Source organism: Pyrus communis, chromosome 3, assembly GCF_041283825.1.
Source record: "Pyrus communis isolate YQ-2024b chromosome 3, ASM4128382v1, whole genome shotgun sequence".
Taxonomy (NCBI): Eukaryota; Viridiplantae; Streptophyta; class Magnoliopsida; order Rosales; family Rosaceae; genus Pyrus; species Pyrus communis.
This window is the reverse complement of record NC_142567.1, coordinates 10424628-10446129: the sequence shown is the minus strand read 5'-3', so window position 1 is coordinate 10446129 and position 21502 is coordinate 10424628. Positions and strand designations below refer to the sequence as shown.

At 37.3% G+C, this 21502-nt stretch overlaps 3 protein-coding genes across 4 annotated transcripts; 2 read left to right on the top strand and 1 right to left on the bottom strand.

Moving 5' to 3' along the window:
• LOC137715285 (NAD(H) kinase 1) lies at window positions 1-11340 on the top strand. 2 transcript variants are annotated; one of them, XM_068454556.2, is made up of 12 exons: window positions 303-616; window positions 1418-1571; window positions 1666-1785; window positions 4153-4290; window positions 5218-5393; window positions 6060-6173; window positions 6293-6387; window positions 7104-7210; window positions 8067-8140; window positions 9771-9849; window positions 10005-10312; window positions 10698-11340. In XM_068454556.2, the coding sequence occupies exons 1-12, from the start codon at window positions 593-595 to the stop codon at window positions 11004-11006; spliced, it is 1698 nt and encodes a 565-aa protein (XP_068310657.2). In that variant the 5' UTR covers window positions 303-592; the 3' UTR covers window positions 11007-11340. The 2 variants fall into 2 exon arrangements, with proteins under 2 accessions (XP_068310658.1, XP_068310657.2); XM_068454557.2 differs by lacking the exon at window positions 4153-4290 and having other exon boundaries at window positions 1-616.
• Window positions 11341-13633: 2293 nt separating this feature from the next.
• Window positions 13634-15593, top strand: LOC137714413 (fringe-like protein (DUF604)). Its single transcript, XM_068453638.2, has 3 exons — window positions 13634-14455; window positions 14825-15376; window positions 15495-15593. Exons 1-3 carry the CDS (start codon window positions 13634-13636, stop codon window positions 15591-15593), a joined length of 1473 nt encoding a protein of 490 aa, XP_068309739.2.
• Window positions 15594-16247: 654 nt separating this feature from the next.
• Window positions 16248-20524, bottom strand: LOC137716058 (protein RETICULATA-RELATED 4, chloroplastic). Its single transcript, XM_068455452.2, has 8 exons — window positions 19757-20524; window positions 19594-19662; window positions 18861-18992; window positions 18702-18755; window positions 18575-18619; window positions 16977-17116; window positions 16710-16835; window positions 16248-16622 (listed from the first exon to the last, which is right to left on the bottom strand). The coding sequence occupies exons 1-8, from the start codon at window positions 20291-20293 to the stop codon at window positions 16577-16579; spliced, it is 1149 nt and encodes a 382-aa protein (XP_068311553.2). The 5' UTR covers window positions 20294-20524; the 3' UTR covers window positions 16248-16576.
• Between the last annotated feature and the right edge of the window lie 978 nt (window positions 20525-21502).

Below are 21502 nucleotides of genomic sequence, written 5' to 3'. Positions count from 1 at the left end.
GAACTTGGCACTCCATCTTTTTGGGCAAAAAATTTCCACGTCTGATGCGCCCGCCAGATTGAGAAGTTGGACCAAATGTCTCCCATCGCCTGGGCTGTGCGGTGCTTTACTTTTACCACACCTGTGTCTTATTTGGGTGGTTGGTTGACTAATAAGCCGTGTGTTGGGGTGGGGGAAGATGCAAAACTTTTTATTTTCAACGCAACCATTGAGCCAAAGCGCTTTCGGCCACGCGTTAACTGTGGGTCCCACCCCCGAAGTCCCACGAGAGAGAGAGAGAGCGAGAGAGCGAGAGAGAGAGAGTAGTGGGTGGGTCTTCGGTCTGATTATTTCTTCTGGGTTATGTGATGTTTGGGTTTGTGGGTGAGAGGATGAGGGATGTGTTGGCCTTGCAATTACCAATTCAATCTCCAACAATCCCATTTGCCTGAAAATATTTAATAAAATAAAATAAAATTGGAAAGTCTGAATCTTTGCGTGTAAATACCAAACATGGATTAACAATTCAGATTCCTCACTTGAGGGCTCTTCCTCTTGGAGAAGAAGAAGAAGAAGAAGGAGAAGAAAAGGAGGGATCTTGTTCAACTCACCCATGGCTCCCAGCAAGAATTCTACTGTAATCACCTCTATGTCTCTCAATTATGCTGTAATTGATTAATTAATCAATCATTTTCTTTTTTGCATTTGAAGCTCCTTGTTGGATTTTTAATTTTAGTGCTGTTTTGGGTGCATGTTGCATTTCTAGCAGAAACTAATGTGAAAGAACTTTTTGATTTACAGATTTAATTTTTTCAATATATGAGAGGAAATACACACACACACATATAATTCTGAATTTTGTGATTGCACTCAATGGCTACTGTTGGACTGATTCTGCTGTGTATTGGTATTTTGGCTTAATAAGTACTTTCTTTTTCTTAACTTTTCTCCTTTGCAAAAATTGAATCAAACAATGTATCCGAATCCCACTGCAATCCAGGGGTGCTTATATACTATATAGGTTAGCTGAAATCTGAAGAAACTTGATTTGAGTGTGTTTTGTAATCAATGAGCAGATGAGGACATAAAATGAATGGAGATATGGAAATTCGATTGACCCTACCCCAAACGGCTCTAACAGTTCCCTTCTGTAAGAAGTCCCAAGTATAGCAATAACATGATTCCTCAGCGTTGATTTATGACTTTACGCTGAAATTAGGGCATATTTGTTGTGAAATGAATCTGTTGGAATTAAATTTTATTTTATTTTATAATATTTATCAACTGATGCGCTCTTGTTCTTGTTCATCTATGTTTTATTGAACTCTACTTACCTCTGCATCATACAATCAACAACCGTGCTAGCTCTATCATGTTAACAAGATATCTCGGCTCAGATGAAGTTGCGCTTCTTATCTGATATGCTTCCTGTGGACAGGGCGAACCAAGTGTTTCATGCTCACAACCAGAGAACGGTTTTCTCAATTCGATTTCTCCTTTAAGTTCAGAGAAAGCAGTCCAGGAACTTCTCCAGCAATCCCCTGTTCAAAGCACAGATGACCACCTCATAGAGTTCTCAGACGCTATGAGAAGTATGGTCATTTTCTTTTCTTGAATGGTATACAGTAGTCAATGAAACGATTATCATTAATATAAATTGATTATGTTGCATTCAACTTTCTCTAGCTGTTGCAAAGGCCCTGAGACGGGCTGCTGAAGGAAAGGCTTCTGCACAAGCTGAGGCAGCTGAATGGAAGCGTAAATACGAACTGGAGAGGGCTCGCAATCTACATTTGGAACATAAAGGTTTTTTAATAATTGCTCAACATATTTTAATTGTCATGCAGCTTTTGTTCTTTCACATAGATATACACATATTTGATCATGCAATTTCTGCTCATGTAAAACATAGTTTTCAAATATTTGCTGATATTATTTTAGCACAATTAGAAGCCTTAAAAAAGATACTTGGGTTCATCTGAAAAAGTGCTTAGTTTCCTTCAGTTTCTGTCAAAGCCATTTCTTCATTAATTTGGATTTTAGCTTCTTGTAGGCCTTTTCATTGCTTTTGAACTTCTGTATTCGTATCAACCTCTGCATCTAGTGTAGCTTTTGTTTCATTAACTGAGATCAGAATCTGAAGTCCTAAAAGAAATGGCTTTCGGAATTGCTTTGTCGTTTGCAACTGACAAACTGTCTGAAAGCTTTTTTTTTTTTTTTGATATCTCTTTGTGTTGATACAAGATAACAAAACGGGTGATGCGCTGTGGAGAAACAAGATTACACCTAGTAATTGAAAGTTTGAGAGAGAGGTCATAGAATAATTCTGCATGTTAATGGCAAGAGTGATGCAGATTTTATGTATCTTGGTCCCATAACGAATTAATGCTTTTTACACTTTCAAGAATCATTGTAGTTCATATTGAAAAACTATCGGCTAGGTATACTCCACCCTAACCATTAATAGCACTACTTTCCATTGCCCTACATTTAGGAGCAAAGTTTGAAAATTATTTGGCATTCCGGTTATCACTCTAACTTTATTTTGTTTAGATGAGATTTAATTTATTAATTTTGAATAAAAATGAGATGAATTTAAAACCTCTCGATTCTAAAGCATACAGGTTTGCATTCTTGTGTCATTTTCTAGGATATGTTGTTAACTAGTGAGTAGTGACACATTGACGTGATGTGGCCTTACTCTCATATATTGTAGAAAGTCTTTATCAAACACCAAAATTTTGCTTCGGTTCTTTATTTCATGTTTCTAAAGAATTGTCCTAGGACACAAATTAGACTGTTCAAAGAAAAGTACCAAAGATTCAATGCTAGTATTTGAAGCCCTTGGGGCTAGTTAAAATGGGATAGGATTAGGATAGATCAAGGTTTTATCCACTCTAATTTAACGAAAACAAAGCACCAGAATCTAAAACCAACTCTTCTAAGAAAGACGCCTTTGTGAAAAAGGTTACTGAAATATTTCTTAACAAAATATCATCAACGCAATGTGATGAGATAAAAGTATAGCACTTGTGTCTCTCTTATCCATAAGAATCAACAACCTGAACTTTTCTTTGAAAGTTCAAGGCCAAAGTTTCTTGTTGAAACAAACGACAAAAGGAGAAACGCTCCAAAACTAAAGTGTCTTTTCCACTCTTATGGCCCCTATCTTGTGGTCGCATGGAAGAAGACATCTTTAAATGTTAAAGGGGGTTTCATGATCTCAAAATATTGCAAATGAGTGTCGTAACCAATTTGTTGAGTGAACTGGTTTGGATAATTCGATATTTGATGGTTTTCATTTTTCCCAAACCAAGTTGCTTCTATGTCCCTCACTTCGTATACCATCAAGCCTGAAGCCTTAAGCTATAAGGGCACCTTAGATGTACACATGTGTACATACGTGCAAACTATATATATATATATATATAGTTGATGTTATATATTTGGAAATGAAACAGCATTTTGATTACTTGTAATTTAGTTCAATTAAATTCCTGCATATACATTCTACTTTTATATTTTCTCGAAACACAATTTATATGAGAGGAATGTTGAAATAATGAGTTGTGTATGTGAGGTGGAATGATGCACCGGAAATGGTATTCGAAGGGAACATGGTTAGCACCTGTTCAGATAGTAGAAACACTTGCATCTAAGGGCAAGCAAATGAGATTATAAAACCCTGTTTTGCCAGAAAAATACGCTAAAATATTTCTAAAGTGCCAAGGGTGCTCCACCACTGCATACACCTTATCCAATGGGGTCATATTAATTCATTTCTTCGCCCATCGTTTTTCTCTGCCTTTTGTAAATAGGAAGCTTTTGTGAAGCTTTTTGAAAAGATCTTGCCTTAGAGGGTCTTTTATATCATCATATATTTTCATTTTTCAATTTTCACAAACCTCTTGTCTTTTCTTCTCTAGCCTTCTGGACGGGTTCTCCATTTATTGTTTTTGCATATCCATTTACTAATTTATCCTAGAAATACTTTTTACTTCTCTCTGAATGCTTCTTGTGGTTGACGATCTTATAGCCCATAGTTTTGAGTTGACTTCTTCGTGATACCTCTGCAAACGGTTAAAACTTAGATCAATTGTTTGGTGTTGCTGGTCTTTCTAAATCATATTTGGACTCATTATCATCAGATTGTGGGTATTCCACTATCATCAGGCTACAACTTTTATGAAAAGCTACAAGGTTCGTGGATTCCAAGTTCTCTATGTAATGCAATGGGAATGATAGGATTTATGCTTCCATGTGTTTTCTTCTTGGAAATTTTCAAGCAACGGGGCAGGGAAGTTTCTGAAGGTACTTGCTTTGTCTTATACAAAATAAAGTCATTCCGGTGCTCCCACAAAAGAAAACTGCACATTTCTAAGAGAAGGGAATTTCCCTTTCTAGCTTTTTTGGGGTCAATATAAAAAATTAAATAAATAGAGATATATAAATACCTCTTTCCTTGAGAGACCAGGATAGGAGAACGTTGTTTAAGCTTTGAGGTCATTTGGTCTTGTACACCAATACAAATTACTAACTGCGAACTAAGGGGTGGTTGTTATTTTGAGTTGATGATGCTACAAGGATCAGGACTGGCTATGCACCAAAGTATAAGCAACTGTCCCAGAGTAATTTCTATTAAGCCTTTAGGGGTTGAAAAGACGACAATAAAGTTTTACTTGCGTAAACTTTTCTAACAGTATATTAATGTGATTCATTTTTCTTTGTTACAGCATAATGTGTATGAATGTTATAACACATTTTTTTTTAACAGCCTTCAAAACTACTACGTTTTTCCTTATGTTAAAAGTTTTCCCTTCCATAATAGGAGAGTCAAAATTGTAAGAGGCTTGGAGTTAGTGATGTTGGCTTATATATTGTGAATTCATTTGGGGTTTCGTTATGCTTAGACTCATGAATTTTTTGGTTAAAATTATGTAGTTCTTGGTAATTGATTTATTGCATTTTCTCCGAGATTACTAAGGTTTAGATGCCTAAGGTGGTGTTTGATGTGGAGATTTCCCCTGATTACTGCGCTTGTTTCTCAATTGCACCACTGTTGCGGTTATCATTCTACTTTTGTCCTTTTGTGCGTGGTACTTTGTGTTGTGAGCTCATTCGCATAATGCGATGTATACTTTGGTTCACCTTAAACTAGCATAGGTGATGTTGTCCTGAGTTTCTTTGTTTCACCTTATTCATTCCTTAATAGAAGGAATTTTCTGGCTTATGTTACAGAGCAATCAAGTAAAGAGGCTAACAGCATTGGAGAGAGGACAGAGAACTTGTCCAGCCAATCAAATGAGCAATCTGAACAGTGTTGTGGGATGAATGGGATATGCTCCCATGAAGTTCTTCGGGATGATGAAAGCTGCTCCGATTCCAAGGTGTTCCCCAATAAATTTACCAGAAAGGTACCCTTATTTATTTGTGCCCTTACCCTCCTGTCCAGCTAAGCTCTGGCGTGCTCTGTACACTGTGATTCATTGTAACTATTTAATTTCTAGTTAAAGTATCACTGCATTTGGATTTGGATGGAGTGAAAAGTTTTAGGTTGGAAAAAGATATTTCTGATCATCATTCTGCTTCCAACGTGAAGTATTTAAACCATATGGAACCACAGTAACAGGAAAGTACAAGAAAAGGAAAGTAATAATCCTAGTTTTTACTGGAAATTAAAGTTAAACAAAAGCTTTCCCAAACTATTTAGTCAAGTATACCGCTCTACTGTCTACCATGCCAACAGATAGTAACCCCATGACTTTTGTTTTTTATCATTTATTACCATTTGATTACGAACACAACTTAGCGTATAGATAATGAGCCTTAACAATTCTTGCAACTTAGCGTATGGTTAGAAGTTAAGATTTACAAATGTTCTTTAGCCTAATATCAAATTTTTTTTTTTTAGTAGGATGTTCTTGGTTATCATAAATTTTTTCGTACATATATTGTATTTACCCACTGCATGCAATTTTCTTTGGCTTTCATAATGCAGTGTTCATGTTAAACGTGTTGAAACATTATGACTGCAACAAATTTCACTGGTTATATCATGACATCCATATTTGCTGAGACAGGCATCATTTAAACTTTCATGGTGGTGCAATGGTGACGAGAGTGACCAGCACAAGCATGACATTGTCTCTTTTGAAAGGGGAAACATTACAACTGCAGAGCGTAGCAGTAAACAGGTATAACCTATTCTGTCTGTGCATGTTGCTTATTTTTTCCCACTGTTTTTGTGTCTTTTGAATTCAGTTTATTGGTGGCTCCCATCTATTGTCTATTTAAGATCTCGATTTCATTTCAGATTGCGTTGAAGTGGGAATCTCAGCCACAGACTGTGATTATATTGACGAAACCAAATTCAATTTCTGTTCGAATTCTGTGTGCAGAGATGGTCAGGTGTGGATCTTAAGATTTCCTTGGTGTGTCATCTCTGATACCAGATTTTATTTCCTGCATTAGCTGCTTTTCATATTATTGTAGGCTTAAGTTCTGTGACCTCAAGATATTATAGGGTTCAAGAAATGACGACTCGTCATTAAATCTTAAGTATGACAATGCTGCAATATTTTCATTATTACAACTACGAAAAAAAAAAAAAAAAAAAAAAAGAACAGATATGCTTGACATTATGGTAAGGTTGGTTGGGTAAAAGAATATTTTATATAAGAAGGATTGTCCCTGAAGAAACGTAGAGCAATATCAATTCATTACCAATGGCAAGAGATTTCTGCACTCCTTTTTGTTACCCTACCAATTGGATTGAATAAATCAAAGGAGAATCAAGGGCACAATTAAGAGGAGTGCAGGAGTGCAGGAGGTAAAGGGGGAGTGCTGATATCACTCGCCTTGCCAATGGTCTCTCATATGCTTATTTAAAATACCTTCCGTTCATGCACTGAAAAAAAAAAAAAAAAAAAAAAAAAAACGCCCTGACACAATTTCAAAGAAAAAAAAAGAAGTCATCCACATTCTTGTGAAGTCCCTCGTGCCAAAGTTCAATTAAGGACCTTATAGACGATGCCTTTTGTTTGCATTCTTGCATGCATATGTAACTTTATACTTGAATGTCCACATGTGTTTTTCCTTTCCTCAGTCTTGAATTTAATTTCCAGATGGTTGAGAGAGCAGAAAAAGTTAAATATTTATGTGGAACCACGCGTAAGAGCTGAACTTCTTACGGAGTCATCTTACTTCAACTTTGTCCGTACATGGAAGGATGGTGAGAACTACAGAAGATTGTTTCTTTTCGATTATACATTGGAAGAGACTTCTCTCCAATTGAGACTTGTTTTCATGATGCTCTTTACAAAAGATTTGTTTACAGAATTTTTCGCTACTTGCATATTCTTGTGTATGTACTTCTGTTGTTGTTTCTTTTTTCTAAATAAGAATTAAGTCTTCAAATTCTATTGATAGTAGAGGCGAGTACAGAACAAGGAAAGTTCCAGTAGACTATTCTAGGCTAGAAGAAGAACGTTAAACAAAACAATTGAAATCATTAGGAAGATACTACAAGATCATGGATGAAAGGCATTAGCATTACACCACATATCTTCCAAAAATCTAATCCTTTCATTATCACCCAACCAAACTGGCGTTTCATCAAGTGTTTGGGAAATAGCCTTCTAGGGATGCTTGGAAGTCATTCTACCAGCATCTATAGGATCCCGATTGTTATTGTTTTTGTGCAATTAATATATGCTCCATAATTACATAACCCACAAAGATCTTTTGTTAATCCACATCGCGTTGATTTTTTCATGTTGGACAGAGTTATGTGTATGCAACCGCACATGTGTCTGTTTTGTTTTTCAGTTGAGTAATGAACTTATGAAATGTCCAGCCACAAATAAAGTGGAGCGCTTGATGCATGCATACGTTCTTTCCTTTAATTCCCAGTTATGGTTGAAGTGATAACAAATTTGGCTTACATGTAATACTTTTGCATAATAATGATCTCAGGTGGTTGTTTGTAACTTGTAAATTAATAAATTTTTATTTATATAATATGTTGCTTGCTAATTGTGCTCGGGATTTGCTATTTACTGTTTAGAGTTTCATTTTTTGCTTGACAGAGAGCGAAATAATGCTGCTGCACACAAAAGTAGACCTTGTCGTAACTCTTGGTGGGGATGGAACTGTCCTCTGGGTATGTGCATATATTTCTAAGCTTTAACTTGATTACTTCAGAATGTTACAGTGCATTAAACTATTTGGGTTGAGGGAATTTAAAGTGATCCTATACTTCTACTAGGACATGTGTTGTACCACCTTTTGGTTCATTCTAGTGCTTGTGTGTTCACGTCAATAGCAAATATCTGAGTTCTGATTCATCTCTGTTATCCCTTGTTCCTAAGTGGTAACAATAAACATGACGCAATTGTGGAACGGAGGGGTTGGAATTAAACACGATCATATTACTTTTTTCGTTTATACAGTTCAGAAGAATTTATTGTCACAAGTATACATGAATCGCTATGCCATGGTTGAATATGTTAGACGTAATTAGAATGTTGTGTAAGAGAGATCAATTGATTAACAGAAAGAGATACATGTGGTTAACTAGCATTCTGGTAATTCGTTACGGGCATTTCACCTTGAGAGTATGAATCCAACATTAAGGAAGGAGGGACCTATGTGCTTATAAATAGTTGGGCTACTCTCCGTATTGCCTATTGGTTTTAGGGTGGAACCCCAACTTCCTTCATGGTATCAGAGCAGGTTGTCCTATGTGTGAAGGTTGGGAAGCCCAACGGCCACACGTGCTCCACATCACTCGATTTGTGTTGTCACATCGAGGAAAGAGGGATCTTACATGTGCTTTTAAGTAATTAGGCTGCTCTTTATACTGCCAATTGGTTTTATGGTGGAACTATAACTTTCTTCATGGTATCAGAGCCTAGTTGTCCCATGTGTGAAACCCAACGGCCATATGTGCTCCACGTCACCTGATTTGTGTTGTCCATGTGTTGAGCTTGAAAATTTGCCCCATGTGAGGGGTCGTGTTGAGAGTATGAATCCCACATCGGGGAAAGGAGGGACCTTGCATGTGCTTATAAGTAGGTGGGCTACTGTCCATATTGCCAATTGGTTTTATTGGTGGAATCGCAACTTCCTTCACTCACATCATTATTAACAACACTGCATGTAAATAACCCCAAGAGGACCTGGGATAAGGGAAAGAAACTGATAAAAACAGACAGAAAATTGGAAACATCACCTATCTCGTCATGTGAGAGGGTATATCTTAAGCCTAACTCTTTGTCATTTTGTTTTAGCTGGATGATTTATTTTTGTTGGGCTCACCAATCCTTATTTAATATTTGTGAGACTAAGAAAAATGAAACCAGAAAGTTTTAAATCTTTTTAACATGAATTGCAACTCTAATTTTGACAACCGTCCATTTCAAGTGTGACTAGAAGTACTAGATGTTACTTTTCTGTGTCGCTACTTTTGATGTAGCCATGTTCTTTGGAGTATCTTGTTCTGTTGAAAAAGGCTCATTTGCAGTGTCTTATGGAGGGTTCTGGCTTAATGTATATTTATATAATACTTTCGCTTATTCATTGGACTTTATCTGGTCATTGCTCATGTTGTTGGACCACTGTAAAGTCATGGTGTTTTTCGTGCTGTTATTAGAGGAAGATGACATTTATTCCTGGGTAATGAACTCTTGAAACTTTGAAACTAAATCGCAGTTCTGTAGTTGATGGTTTTTATTAATATTTTGTAGCACTTATATTGTTGGTGGTTACGACTATTTTATTTTAATTTGCAGGCAGCATCTATGTTCAAAGGACCAGTTCCTCCTGTTGTGCCGTTTTCTTTAGGGTCACTGGGATTTATGACTCCTTTTCGTATCCTTTTGTCATCTCTTTTAGAAGAGTTCCTTTTTAAATAAAATTGAGTTTCTAAAGTTACTCTAAATGTTTACTTGTCCTTTATGGATCTTTTTGTGTTACTTTTTACCGTTCCTGTATCTCATTCAAAAGTGATCTTTAACATGCTTCAGAAAGTGAGCGCTACCAAGACTATCTTGATTTAATTTTAAAAGGTCCCATTAATATCACATTGCGACACCGGTTGCAGTGCCACGTTATTAGAGAAGCAGCCAAAAATGAGTACGAAACTGAAGGACCAATGCTTGTACTAAATGAGGTTACAATTGACCGTGGGATATCATCATACCTCACAAATTTGGAATGTTATTGTGACAATTCTTTTGTCACAAGCGTCCAAGGAGATGGGCTAATATTATCAACAACATCTGGCAGTACCGCGTATTCATTAGCAGCTGGAGGTTCAATGGTCCACCCCCAGGTTTGTTTTCATACCGTGATCTATCAGTTCTTGTTTACCAGCTATCAAAGATATTGTATGGTAGTTATGTACTTTATGGCGCTGCCGTGAAGCCACAGCAAATATGTGTCAAATATTGGTTTTAATGTTATACTACTGCGTATTGATACCTCTTAGCACACACTCTGCATATTGCAGGGTTATCTGATTGATCTTATCAGATAATAAAATGCTACTCACCAATGGTTATCTGATTGATCTTATCATAAATAAGAAACAAGTAATAAACGATATTTAGAACTTTGATAGACAGATTTGCAATAAATCCTTTAAAGCTATTATCTGTAGCTGTTTGATGTCTTGCAACTACAACATTGTTCTTATGATTTGTTCTTCATAATTGCAGGTTCCTGGAATTCTTTTTACACCTATCTGTCCACATTCCTTATCGTTTCGGCCTCTGATATTACCTGAGCACGTGACTCTGCGAGTACAAGTACCTTTCAACAGCAGAAGCCATGCATGGGCGTCATTTGATGGAAAGGACAGGAAACGGTTGGCTCCTGGTGATGCACTTGTGTGCAGCATGGCGCCTTGGCCTGTCCCCACTGCATGTCAAGTTGATTCCACCAGTGACTTCTTGAACAGCATCCATGACGGGCTTCACTGGAATCTGAGAAAGACTCAGTCTTTCGATGGCCCTCGGGAAGCATAGTGCGCAGTTTTTCTTTTGTATATTATTTTTGCTAGTTTGCAGATCCCGATCGAGTCTAAATCTAACTTGTGTTGTTAAAAAGGTAAGAAAGGGGAGGTGGGTGGGGGTGGAAGGTGAAGAGAAAATCTAAAAGTCGTAATTATTTATTTTACATGTCTCCGGTTCCCCCCTCAACAAGGAGATATACGTTTTCTTGTCCAATAAGTAAAAGGCTTGAAGCAGAAAGCATGCTAAACGGATGCCAAAAGATTAATGTTACTTTTTCCGTGTGAACTTGTAAACTGGATCTTGATCATTGCACGAATATATACAAAAAATTTAGAAATTGTTCAGTCTACGAAATTGTTTACAACGCTTCTGTGCACTTATGTTGTTAAGTGTTTTTTTTTTTTTTTTAATATCATTTTTGTATGTGAAATGTCGAAACTGTCCTACAAAATATGTAGTCATTATTTGATCGATAATGCCCTTCTACAAATACTCACATAGCTTGCACATATGTTGATATATGTTAGTACTTGATCAGTAGGTCGTCAGTACTTAATATGTCGTCATTATTGTGAGGGACCATTCTTGCGATGATGCACCACAATCTCATCGAAATATTGTTAATATTCGCATAAACAAGCTCAAATAAGTTAAAGGGTGAACTAAAGACAAGCTCAAACTCGAATACTGATATATCGATCCGATTATGACAATACATTTCATTTGATAATCATAACCTAACTATCGATGATGACACTAAATCATGCGCAATTGCACAATATATAGGTCATATATCGACAACATAACAATTAATGATGGCATATCAATCAATAATGATTCTTATTTATGAAGTTTTAGTATTTTTTTACATGCTGCTTTAAATGCCTTCTTTCACTCCTAAAATACAAATGAACAATGATTGTGCAGCCCATGCACACGAATGTGCACAACCACCCATTGAGGCAATTTGTGAAACATTTGGAAAGCAAACGGTTACATAAAAATTCAAAGTGACAACTCTTTAATTTTAAGGCTCTTTTAAGGTCTTCAACAGAAGTTTCAATCTATAATTGAGACATGTCATGAGAAAACTGTAGACCAATTTATGTAAATAATTATATAGTTCGGTTTCGATTGTTGTAAAGCGAATTTGTGTTAAGATTTAGTAGACCAATTAAGGTAGGTATTTAGAATGATCGTAATAATCATATAAAAAAATTGTCCAAATATACCAATTTCAATTGGAAAGCTCAAGAGGAGTAGAAAAGCTTGAAGCTTTAGCCTATAGAGAGAAAGAGAGAGAGATGGGTGGATATATAGAGGGAGTAAGGAAGAGAAATATATTATCCAATTTCATAAAGGGAGAGGGTCGTTGGAATCGTTGTTATGGACAATTTCGTCATTGAGCATAAAAAATGGCCAAATAGAAGTTTTTTACAATGTAAATCATTTCAACAACCAAATGACAAAAATGGATCAATTCAGAAAATTTCCCTTTTTTGATTTATTTGAAACATGTCTTAACATTTTTATTTTTTTTTGCTAGTGTGCTTCTTAGAAAATCGCTCCATAGCAGTCTAATTAACAATGACACTTCATAGGCACACAAAACTAATCGCACTGTCAACCACCTCTCTAATGTAGGGGGCGAGACTCACATACAATAATATGAGACACACCTCTACTGAAGACGTGGTCAACAATACAATCAGTTTTGTGTATTTAATCGGCGTTATTATTTTACTCGAAGATTGTTGTACAAACTAACATGTGTATTACATCACAGCTCAAGCGTTACTGTAATTTTATCTGCAAGCTAATGCAAAGTCTGTTGTGGACCTGTTGTTTGAGGTGGTTTTGTTTGAAGAGAGAAACAGTTTCTTATCCATGTCCTGCTTCCACACATAGACCACGCCAACTCTGTATAACTTGCCATTCTCATGCATATTTGCTTGATTTTTGTTAATTAAAATGTCTAATTCATGTGAATTACCAAATGGGGGTTTAAAATTAAATTAAAACCCTCTCAAGGAAAGGTTTGTGATCACCCTATGTTTTAACTTTAAGAACATGAATTATGGGATTTACGTTACTCCAATCCTATTCTAATCCCTATACAACTCCAACATACTGTTTGGATGATGGGAGAATAGTGTAAAAAACGGAAGTTCAATGTCCTACTGGAAGAAATGATTGTGTGTGACTATTACATCACGTAACATGCCAATGTGGTGTTATTAATTTACAGAGTAATATTGATTGCTAACTCAACCCATCATATATAAGTTTTTGCATCATGTATTTTTGAGTTAATATTCTAGGCAAATTATGGGCATCTCATGCTATTTGCATGGACTTGTCCCATAGATCCTGGGAGTATTCCAAGTGACGTTGAACTAACATTTTACATACATTTGAACTTGATCGTGCATGGTTTTCTATCACGTAATGCACCAGAAGAAAAAAATTAAAATAAACGAAAGCACAACAGCTTCACATGTATCAGCAAAATTAAACAAGAATCATGGACTTGAACTACCCTTTAAAACCCTAAAAACCAATAGATCCATGGCTTGGTTAATTTGCAGGACCAAAAGAATAATTTGGGGAAATTAATCTCTTTGCCATCATCCTTCAAAATGTGTTCCCCATCTAGCGCAACCTCTAGCACAAAACAGAAACCTTTACCTCTTGGAGCTTTATGCAAAGCCGTAGCTATTTCAGGAGTAACCCTGTTGTTTCTCTACATATTTTTGTTTGATAAATCATCAGTAAACTACCAATTACCTTCAAATCTCTTCAAAACCTTGAAAGAAAGCTTTCCAGTGGCTACGAGTCCCCTCAGAAGTTCCCCTCCTACCAATCTAAGCCACATTGTTTTCGGAATCGTGGGCTCCATGAACACATGGAAGGCGAAAAAGCCATACATCGAAGTGTGGTGGCGATCTAATGTCACCCGAGGATACCTCTTTTTAGACAGAGCTCCTACGCCGGAGTTTCTACCTTGGCCTTCATCTTCTCCTCCTTTTCGAGTTAATGAGGACTTCACTAGATTGAAAGGTTACCCGCAAGTTCGAAAGCCAGTCCAAGTACGCATAGTACGTACAATCTTGGAGACATTTAGAGAGGGTGACAAAGATGTGAGATGGTATGTCATGGCGGATGACGATACTGTCCTCTTGGTTGATAATTTAGTTGAGGTTCTAGAAAATTACGACCATGAAAAGTACCACTACATTGGTATGAATTCGGAATGTGTCAAGTCTAACTTCGATTTTTCGTTCAATATGGCATTTGGCGGCGCTGGTTATGCTTTAAGTTACCCGTTAATGGCAGCAGTGGCAACAAAGTTGGACGGGTGTATTGAGAGATATCCATACATCTGGGTCAGTGATTTTATGTTGCAGTCATGTTTAGCTGACTTAGGAGTCGCTCTAACTCAGGAAAAAGGGTTTCATCAGGTAATCAATCACCTTTCTACGATCATTATATAACTGGTTATTGCAGTTGAGTGACAAATCTTTGAGAGAACAACTAGGCTACTTGCACACAAGTATTTTATTAACTATAAAAAGTTTGATGAACGAGGGCTAATATTTGGACCACGTTTACTGAATATGTTGATAATCACCTTTCTAATACAAGTGAGTCTCACATACATAGTGGAATCGGCTACCATTAGAGAGGTTGTTTGGTGGCCTATATTTTAGTCATGGGCTTTATTGTTGATTGAAACATAGGCCGCCAATCCAAAGTATTCTTTTAGGCTTACAGATATGAAATTTGAGATTTCGAACCCAAGGATTTAACGTTAATGTTTGTAATTACAGATTGATCTCCATGGTGATATATCAGGTCTTTTGTCATCTCATCCAGAGTCTCCTTTCCTCTCCCTCCACCACCTTGACACCATAAACCCAATCTTCCCCTCCATGAACCGCTCCGAGTCCATTAACCACCTCATGAAGTCAGCAAAAGTTGACCACTCTCGTCTGCTACAACAAACCATATGCTACCGTAGACCAAGCAATTGGTCTTTCTCAATCTCATGGGGATATTCTGCTCACATTTACGAAACCATAATCCCTCGGAGCATTCTACGGAGACCCCTCGAAACATTTAGGCCTTGGGTGCATAATGCAAGAGCACCTCTCTACATGTTCAACACCCGGTGGCCATCCAACAATCCATGTGAAGCTCCTCATGTGTTTTTCTTTGATTCCATTTATCAGAACAATACTATTGAAGGAAGACAAACTGTAACAACAACTTATTCTAGAGCATCTCAGCGCGGTTCACCTCCTTGTTCTTCGAGTGGCAACCATTCGGCAGATTTCATCAGCAAAATTCAGGTCCAGTCATTGCCTGCAAAACGTTTGGAGGTCAGCTTTTTCGACAGTCTCTACTGCCTCTCATTTAGCGTGCGTGCATGTCTGAGTTATATACACCTATATATATTGTCTCTCATATTTTTCTTCTCTACTGTTTGTATTTTAACAGGCTAGAGGGATAGACTGCTGTGATATAGTATATGAACCTGACATTAACACTGCTCAAGTCATATACAGGGCTTGCATGGAAGGAGAAATTATCGCTTGATTTTACAAAATATTATATTATGATCCAAATCAAAACAATTGAAGGAAATTTTTTGACGTGTATCTTCATTAAGACTGAATTCTTGAATGAAAATTAGTTTCTGTTAAGTGTATAAATTAATTAAGCTAATCCTTAGTCACTTCTTATGGATATATTCTAACCATTCATTTGATGAGGATGCATGAGTGAGGAATGTGATTATTCTCCAATCTTTTGGATATGATAATATTTTCGATATCCACAAGGCTTATGAAACTTCAAGAATTTGTAAGAATTACATTATGTTTTGATGAGGAAAATAAACTTGGGTTGTAAGATTGTCTCTGCATCTGAGTTCAAACCAAATCTTCCAATACTAGGACTTGCAATGGACGGACTTAAGAGTAACCATCGTCAACATGGTGATTGGCGATTTTAGGTTTGTCGTTTGATGAGTACAAACTAGAGTCATTAGACCCATTCAACCAGGATTTAGTTCGAGTGACATTTACCATCCAATAATTGTTTGCTACGTATTCAAAAAGTGCATTATCCATTCCACAGACAATTCACACACAGTAAATTGGTGACGTGAGAGGCTCTCAGAAGTCGGACCCATTCAGGAGTGAATTGTTTTATTTTGATAACTAGTTGCTTCTTGAGATTTCAGAAGAGTTTCCAAAAGTCAACATTGAGTTTATAGCTTGTAGAGCAAAATGCCCCCACATGGAGAAACATGGAATTGTAAAAATACCATAGAAAGTTAGCTCAACCATGAGCGGTATAAATATATAAAGAAGTAAAACTAAGCAACCTAGCAATTTTAACTCACATTACCTAGCAATTTTAACTCACATTACTTCAATTATTTCAGGCAAATTTTAACTCACATTACTTCAATCATCTCGGTTTTGCCTGATTTATGCAACAAATTGAAATTCAGCAAACCAACAATGGCGCCTTCAAGAAACTCAATCAAATATGAAAATGATCCCATTGGTAAACTAATGAGCCTTCTGGATTCCTATTAAACGAGCATAGTCCACCCACCTGCAAAAAAAAAAGTGGTAAGACATGGCGTACGAGGGGGGATGATAATCCATTGCAGTGGAAAAGTTTAAAGGGAAAAGGTCTTACAATAATGAACCCAAGAATGTGTTTCCAGTCCGAATGGCAAAGCAAATTGCGCTTAGCATGAGCTTGTTTTGATGTAGTAGCGGTTCCAAACACCTTTGTTCGATAACACCAGCCAATACTTGGTACCTGCCAAAGAATTTTTCATTTTATTATAAGCTTGTGTTGGTAAAAAACCACAAGTTATTGTTCCCATTTCCTCAAGCGTTGTTATTATAAACTTATATGCCCGATATACTTGACAAACTAATACAGATAAAATTGAAGTACCTGAGATTGCTAGAAACTGCCATGTAGACACCATATGCAACGCTAGTGGATAATATCGGCACATTCTCAAGTTCACCGGCTTTGTCCTTATCAACAGCCTTCCTTGCGTTGATCAAGGCATTTGTCACAGCTGTGCCAACCTAATGAAAGACGAGGTTCATTATACCACCAGTCAAACTTAGCGCTACTGGGTCACATAAATTAGCATAGAATATGGAAAAACTTCCAACAAAGATTTGAATGAACCATTAAGAAACTCAAAATTGCTATATTGGTCAACCAGTATCATTGAGAAAGCTAGTACAAGCACACAAAAATATTTTAAAAAATCCATTTCCAATTATAAAAAAAAAGAGGGAATCTTAATGAAACACTTTTGGTACTCTGTTCACTTTTAACGTTAAGGACATTTTAACCTTGAAAAGTCACTCCTCATACTATTCACTTACACCTTTATTTTGTCCTTTTGATTAAAACTAAAGTTTTTGAGGACTTTTCGTTAGTTTTCCTAAAAAATAATTCAAAGAATTAGGTAACCATGTCATATGGCATCTACTCCATTACGCTTTGGGTTAATACGCAACTACAGAAAAATGGGCCAAAAGTAGTAAAGCAAACAAAACACCTTGCACATCTACCCATGCCAGTATGGGAACCGTGCAGATGTCATAGAGGTTAGCGTAAGGCATTTAAATTCATTCCAGAAAGGCACTGAATACATCGCTCTTCTCTCTCTCTTCGTGGAGAGGGTAAAATTAGGTTTCTCTAAAAAAATGTTGGGTCTTCTTAGAGGTTTTCTAGGTTTGAATAGAACACCACCAACAAGAAATGCTCTCCTTAAGGTTTGGTTGCCTTAACTATGTCCTGTCCACCGTCCTCTCAGAACTCTAAAGATGCCACAATAGTTGGTATAAGATAGGTGCATTAAAAAGCAAGAAGACAATTATTCAGCTGTAGCAAGGACAAATCCATTATATTCCCAACCTAATCTAAGCTTGGGGTCCAGGACGAAACTGAAAAAAGAAGAAAGAAACCTAAAATTGGGTCAAATGGTCAAATACAATGCATGTTCGGTGTCATCACCTTGTGGACAGCCAAAGTAGCCTTCGTAGTTCGAAAGGTCACCACTGATTCAACCCAATCCGCAAAACACTTAGCCCTCAATTTACATGCTGTTAGGAGCAATACTATTATTGTATTGAGGTTTAAGAAAGACAGAAATTCAACTGCACTTTCATACAGAAGGAAAAAAGTAAAGAGTCTTTTCTGCCATTCAGCTCTACCTTCGGTGCTTCACCACATTTTTATCAATTATGATGCTTTATCACCACTTCCAGCACAAGGCAGAATAACTGACTCAACATATCAACTAAATATTTCGCTCCTTTATTTTGTCTTAGTGAATGTGAAGTTCCGAAAAAATGTGCAATATGATAAACTCCTTGTGAACTTCACTTTACCAGCTTTACAAGATAACGACATTTACAGGATACGTCTATGATGCATGAGAGTTGCTGACAATTTTAAGTTGAAACATACATAAATACACACATGAACATGAAAACACACCAATTCCAGGGAGTTAGAGAAGTACTAACCAGGGATGAAGCAGTACCAACAGCAAAGAGCTTGGCCCCATTTCTCTGCCAAAACAATTTAAAATGTTATTCCATTCTTACCTTCAAACTTCAGATGAAATAAAAGCAAGTTACCAAAGTGTCTTACCACTACTCCACCAATCCTCTGTAATAATGAGTATGATGTTCCCGACATGGCGATCTGTAGAGAGAATTTCATAATCATTTAAGTAACTGCATCTGGCTTTTGATTTGATCTAACGAAACAGACTGTCAGTACAAAGTCAGGAATTCGTAGAAAAGAAACCTGGAAGGCATTTTCGGGGCAGCCATGGAAAAACCTAGTGATTGCTCCTGCATTGACCCCAAGTGGAGGTCGAAGAGAAACGGTTGGGGCAGGAAGATAAACAAGCATGAAATCTGCAATTATGGCCATTACCTAAGAGAAATACATTGCAAACATAAATGACAGAAACTAAACATATTCATTTAAATTCATCACTAAGCAAGTCCAGTACCCACATATGGATTTAAAATCATCAAAATATCCCACCGTAGCTTAAAGAAATAATGTACATTATTCATCTATGAATTTAGCAAGAAATTGGAAGAAAACAGATTGCTTATGACCTCCAGCCGATGCATTTATACTCATAACTTGAGGAGTAATAAGATTGACGAAAACTTTTATTTGGATCATGTGTTACACCTTCAGTTACCATGTTGAATAGAAGGCTACGGACTTAAAACATGCCTACTGGAAAGATATAATACAAGCAAAGCAGCCAACTCGACCCGAAACACCCCATCGCTAAGCAAGCACTATAAAACTACAAAATCCATTTGCATAAATTAGAATGTGTAGCTTCAAGCACACCAATGCCAATTCTCTCTATAATCAACAAAACTGCCAATCAAAAATAACAACCCGGTCAATGTCGATCATCGCTCATTGCTATTCGCTATGCATATAAAATAAATACGAATCAATAACGTAAGTCTACCAAAGCAATGTGATTGACAGAAAGCAAAGTTCATACCACATCTGCAAAAACAACTTCCAGCTCATTGAAAAAGTTCTCTCTCCGCCGCTCGTACTCTGCAGCAGTCTACGAAAACCGAAACAAAACCGATTAAAATCGAAAAAAATGAAGGCTTTTATCAAATTTTAATGAAAAAAAGCAGCGGAAACAGAGAGGGGACCTTAGTGAAGAGACCAACGCCGCATTCCATGAAAACCTTAGCAAAAAAAAGATCATCAGCGAGCAACCTCTCTCTAAACCCAGCGAATTGCATCAGCCACCTGAACAGACCCGACTTCTCCAGCTCAAAGTACCGTCCCACAACCGACCCGGGAATCCGACCCGCCTGGATCGCAGCCGCCAAGTCCTTGGGCAAGCTCTCCAACCCCCGCTTAGACTCCGCCAACACCATCAATGCCTCCCCCCTGTTCTTTCCGCCGGCATTGTCGGACCCTCCGTCGCTGTCACCTTCATCTCCGCCGCCGCCGCCTCCCGAGGAATCACGTCCATTAATCCCCCCGTCGTCGCCGCCGGCGGAGAAAAGGATGCGGCGGAACTGGCGGTGGCGGTGGGTGAGGGAGGGAGGGTTGGCGGTGAGGCGGAGGAGGGGCGAGGAGGCGGAGGCGGAGAGAGATGGGCGGTAAGGGTTGAGTTTGGAGAGGGAGGAAGAGGAGGCGGCGGCGGCGGAGGAGGGAAGGAAGCAGAAGGCGATCGCCATTGTTGGTTGGAGTTTGTTGGAGGGATTGGGGTGGGCGGAGATTTTTATGCGTGAGGGTGCGTGGGTTGGCGGTGGGCTGTTGCACTCTCTCTCGCTCTCTGTCTCTTTGTTTGGTGGGTTGTGGGGAAGGGGGGCGTGAGTTCAGAGGCAGAGAGCAGAGAGAGACCAAGGGAGACGGGGAGAGGGAGGGAACAAGGAAAGAGGTTTAATATAGTTATTTAAGAGTAGGGGTTTTTGGCATGCCACCTGGTCTTACTCTTCAAAGACTCCAAACGACCGTTGCAGGGTTGGAGCGCGTTGAGTTCACTCACGCTTGCATTATATTATATTTTAGAAAAGGGGAAATTTGAGTATCAGATTTTCTACTATAAAAAGTTATAAACAAGGTTTCTCAATTCAATTTCGGTAACGTTATCTGTACATTTTTTTTACATCTCACACATCTTTTATTAATTTATATTTGATTGATTTTCTTTAATTCAGTCGATCTGACGGTCACAAATTAAGAAGTTGTGTATGAAGTGAAAAGGGATATGTAGATGACACACCCCATCAATTTTCAATTTTTTTTTTTTACTGAAAAACCTAAAACTCATTCGGCAACTATTTTTCCTTGTATGAAAAATACTTGGTCGAGTTTTCAAAATTTAATTTTTAATTTTTTTTAATATAAGTAGATACCAATTGAATTTTTTGTTCTTTTAGTTTTTCAATAGAAGCTAAAAGTTAAAAACTAATTGCTAAAATAAAATGGTAATTAAACGGATCCAAAGAAAAGTATTGTAATTCTATGAGATTCAAAAAGTGGTCCACCAACTTACTGAAATTATTCCTAATTTATTATGAGAGGAAAAATAATGAAGCCAAGATTCAAAAAGTGGTCCACGAACTTACTGCAATTATCCCTAATTTATTATGAGAGGAAAAATAATGAAGCCAAGATTCAAAAAGTGGTCCACGAACTTACTGCAATTATCCCTAATTTATTATGAGAGGAAAAATAATGAAGCCAACTAGATTTGATTTTGATTCAAATGGATTCTCGCAACCGCATCCACCATCTGATCCGGTTTTGGAAGTTACAAAGTCAAGTCGATCGCTGATTAAAATTAGATTGGCTTGAATTGGATTTGTCAGTTTGGGTGAATTAGATTAATTGGATATTTAACATCCTTAAACTGAGTGTTGAGAGCATAATCCCACATTTAG

Bases quoted from the DNA above. Each gene is read 5' to 3' on its own strand.
- LOC137714413 (XM_068453638.2), top strand. From the start codon at position 13,634: ATGTGTTCCCCATCTAGCGCAACCTCTAGCACAAAACAGAAACCTTTA. The intron at 14,456-14,824 runs GTAATCAATCAC...TTGTAATTACAG, and splicing joins AGGAAAAAGGGTTTCATCAG to ATTGATCTCCATGGTGATAT. The intron at 15,377-15,494 runs GTCAGCTTTTTC...GTATTTTAACAG, and splicing joins TGCCTGCAAAACGTTTGGAG to GCTAGAGGGATAGACTGCTG.
- LOC137716058 (XM_068455452.2), bottom strand. From the start codon at position 20,293: ATGGCGATCGCCTTCTGCTTCCTTCCCTCCTCCGCCGCCGCCGCCTCC. The intron at 18,756-18,860 runs GTTTCTTTTCTA...TTCTCTCTACAG, and splicing joins GCCCCGAAAATGCCTTCCAG to ATCGCCATGTCGGGAACATC. The intron at 16,836-16,976 runs GTACTTCAATTT...ATTCTTTGGCAG, and splicing joins GCAGTTTCTAGCAATCTCAG to GTACCAAGTATTGGCTGGTG.
- LOC137715285 (XM_068454556.2), top strand. From the start codon at position 593: ATGGCTCCCAGCAAGAATTCTACT. The intron at 6,388-7,103 runs GTGTGGATCTTA...TTTAATTTCCAG, and splicing joins CTGTGTGCAGAGATGGTCAG to ATGGTTGAGAGAGCAGAAAA. The intron at 8,141-9,770 runs GTATGTGCATAT...TTTAATTTGCAG, and splicing joins GGGATGGAACTGTCCTCTGG to GCAGCATCTATGTTCAAAGG.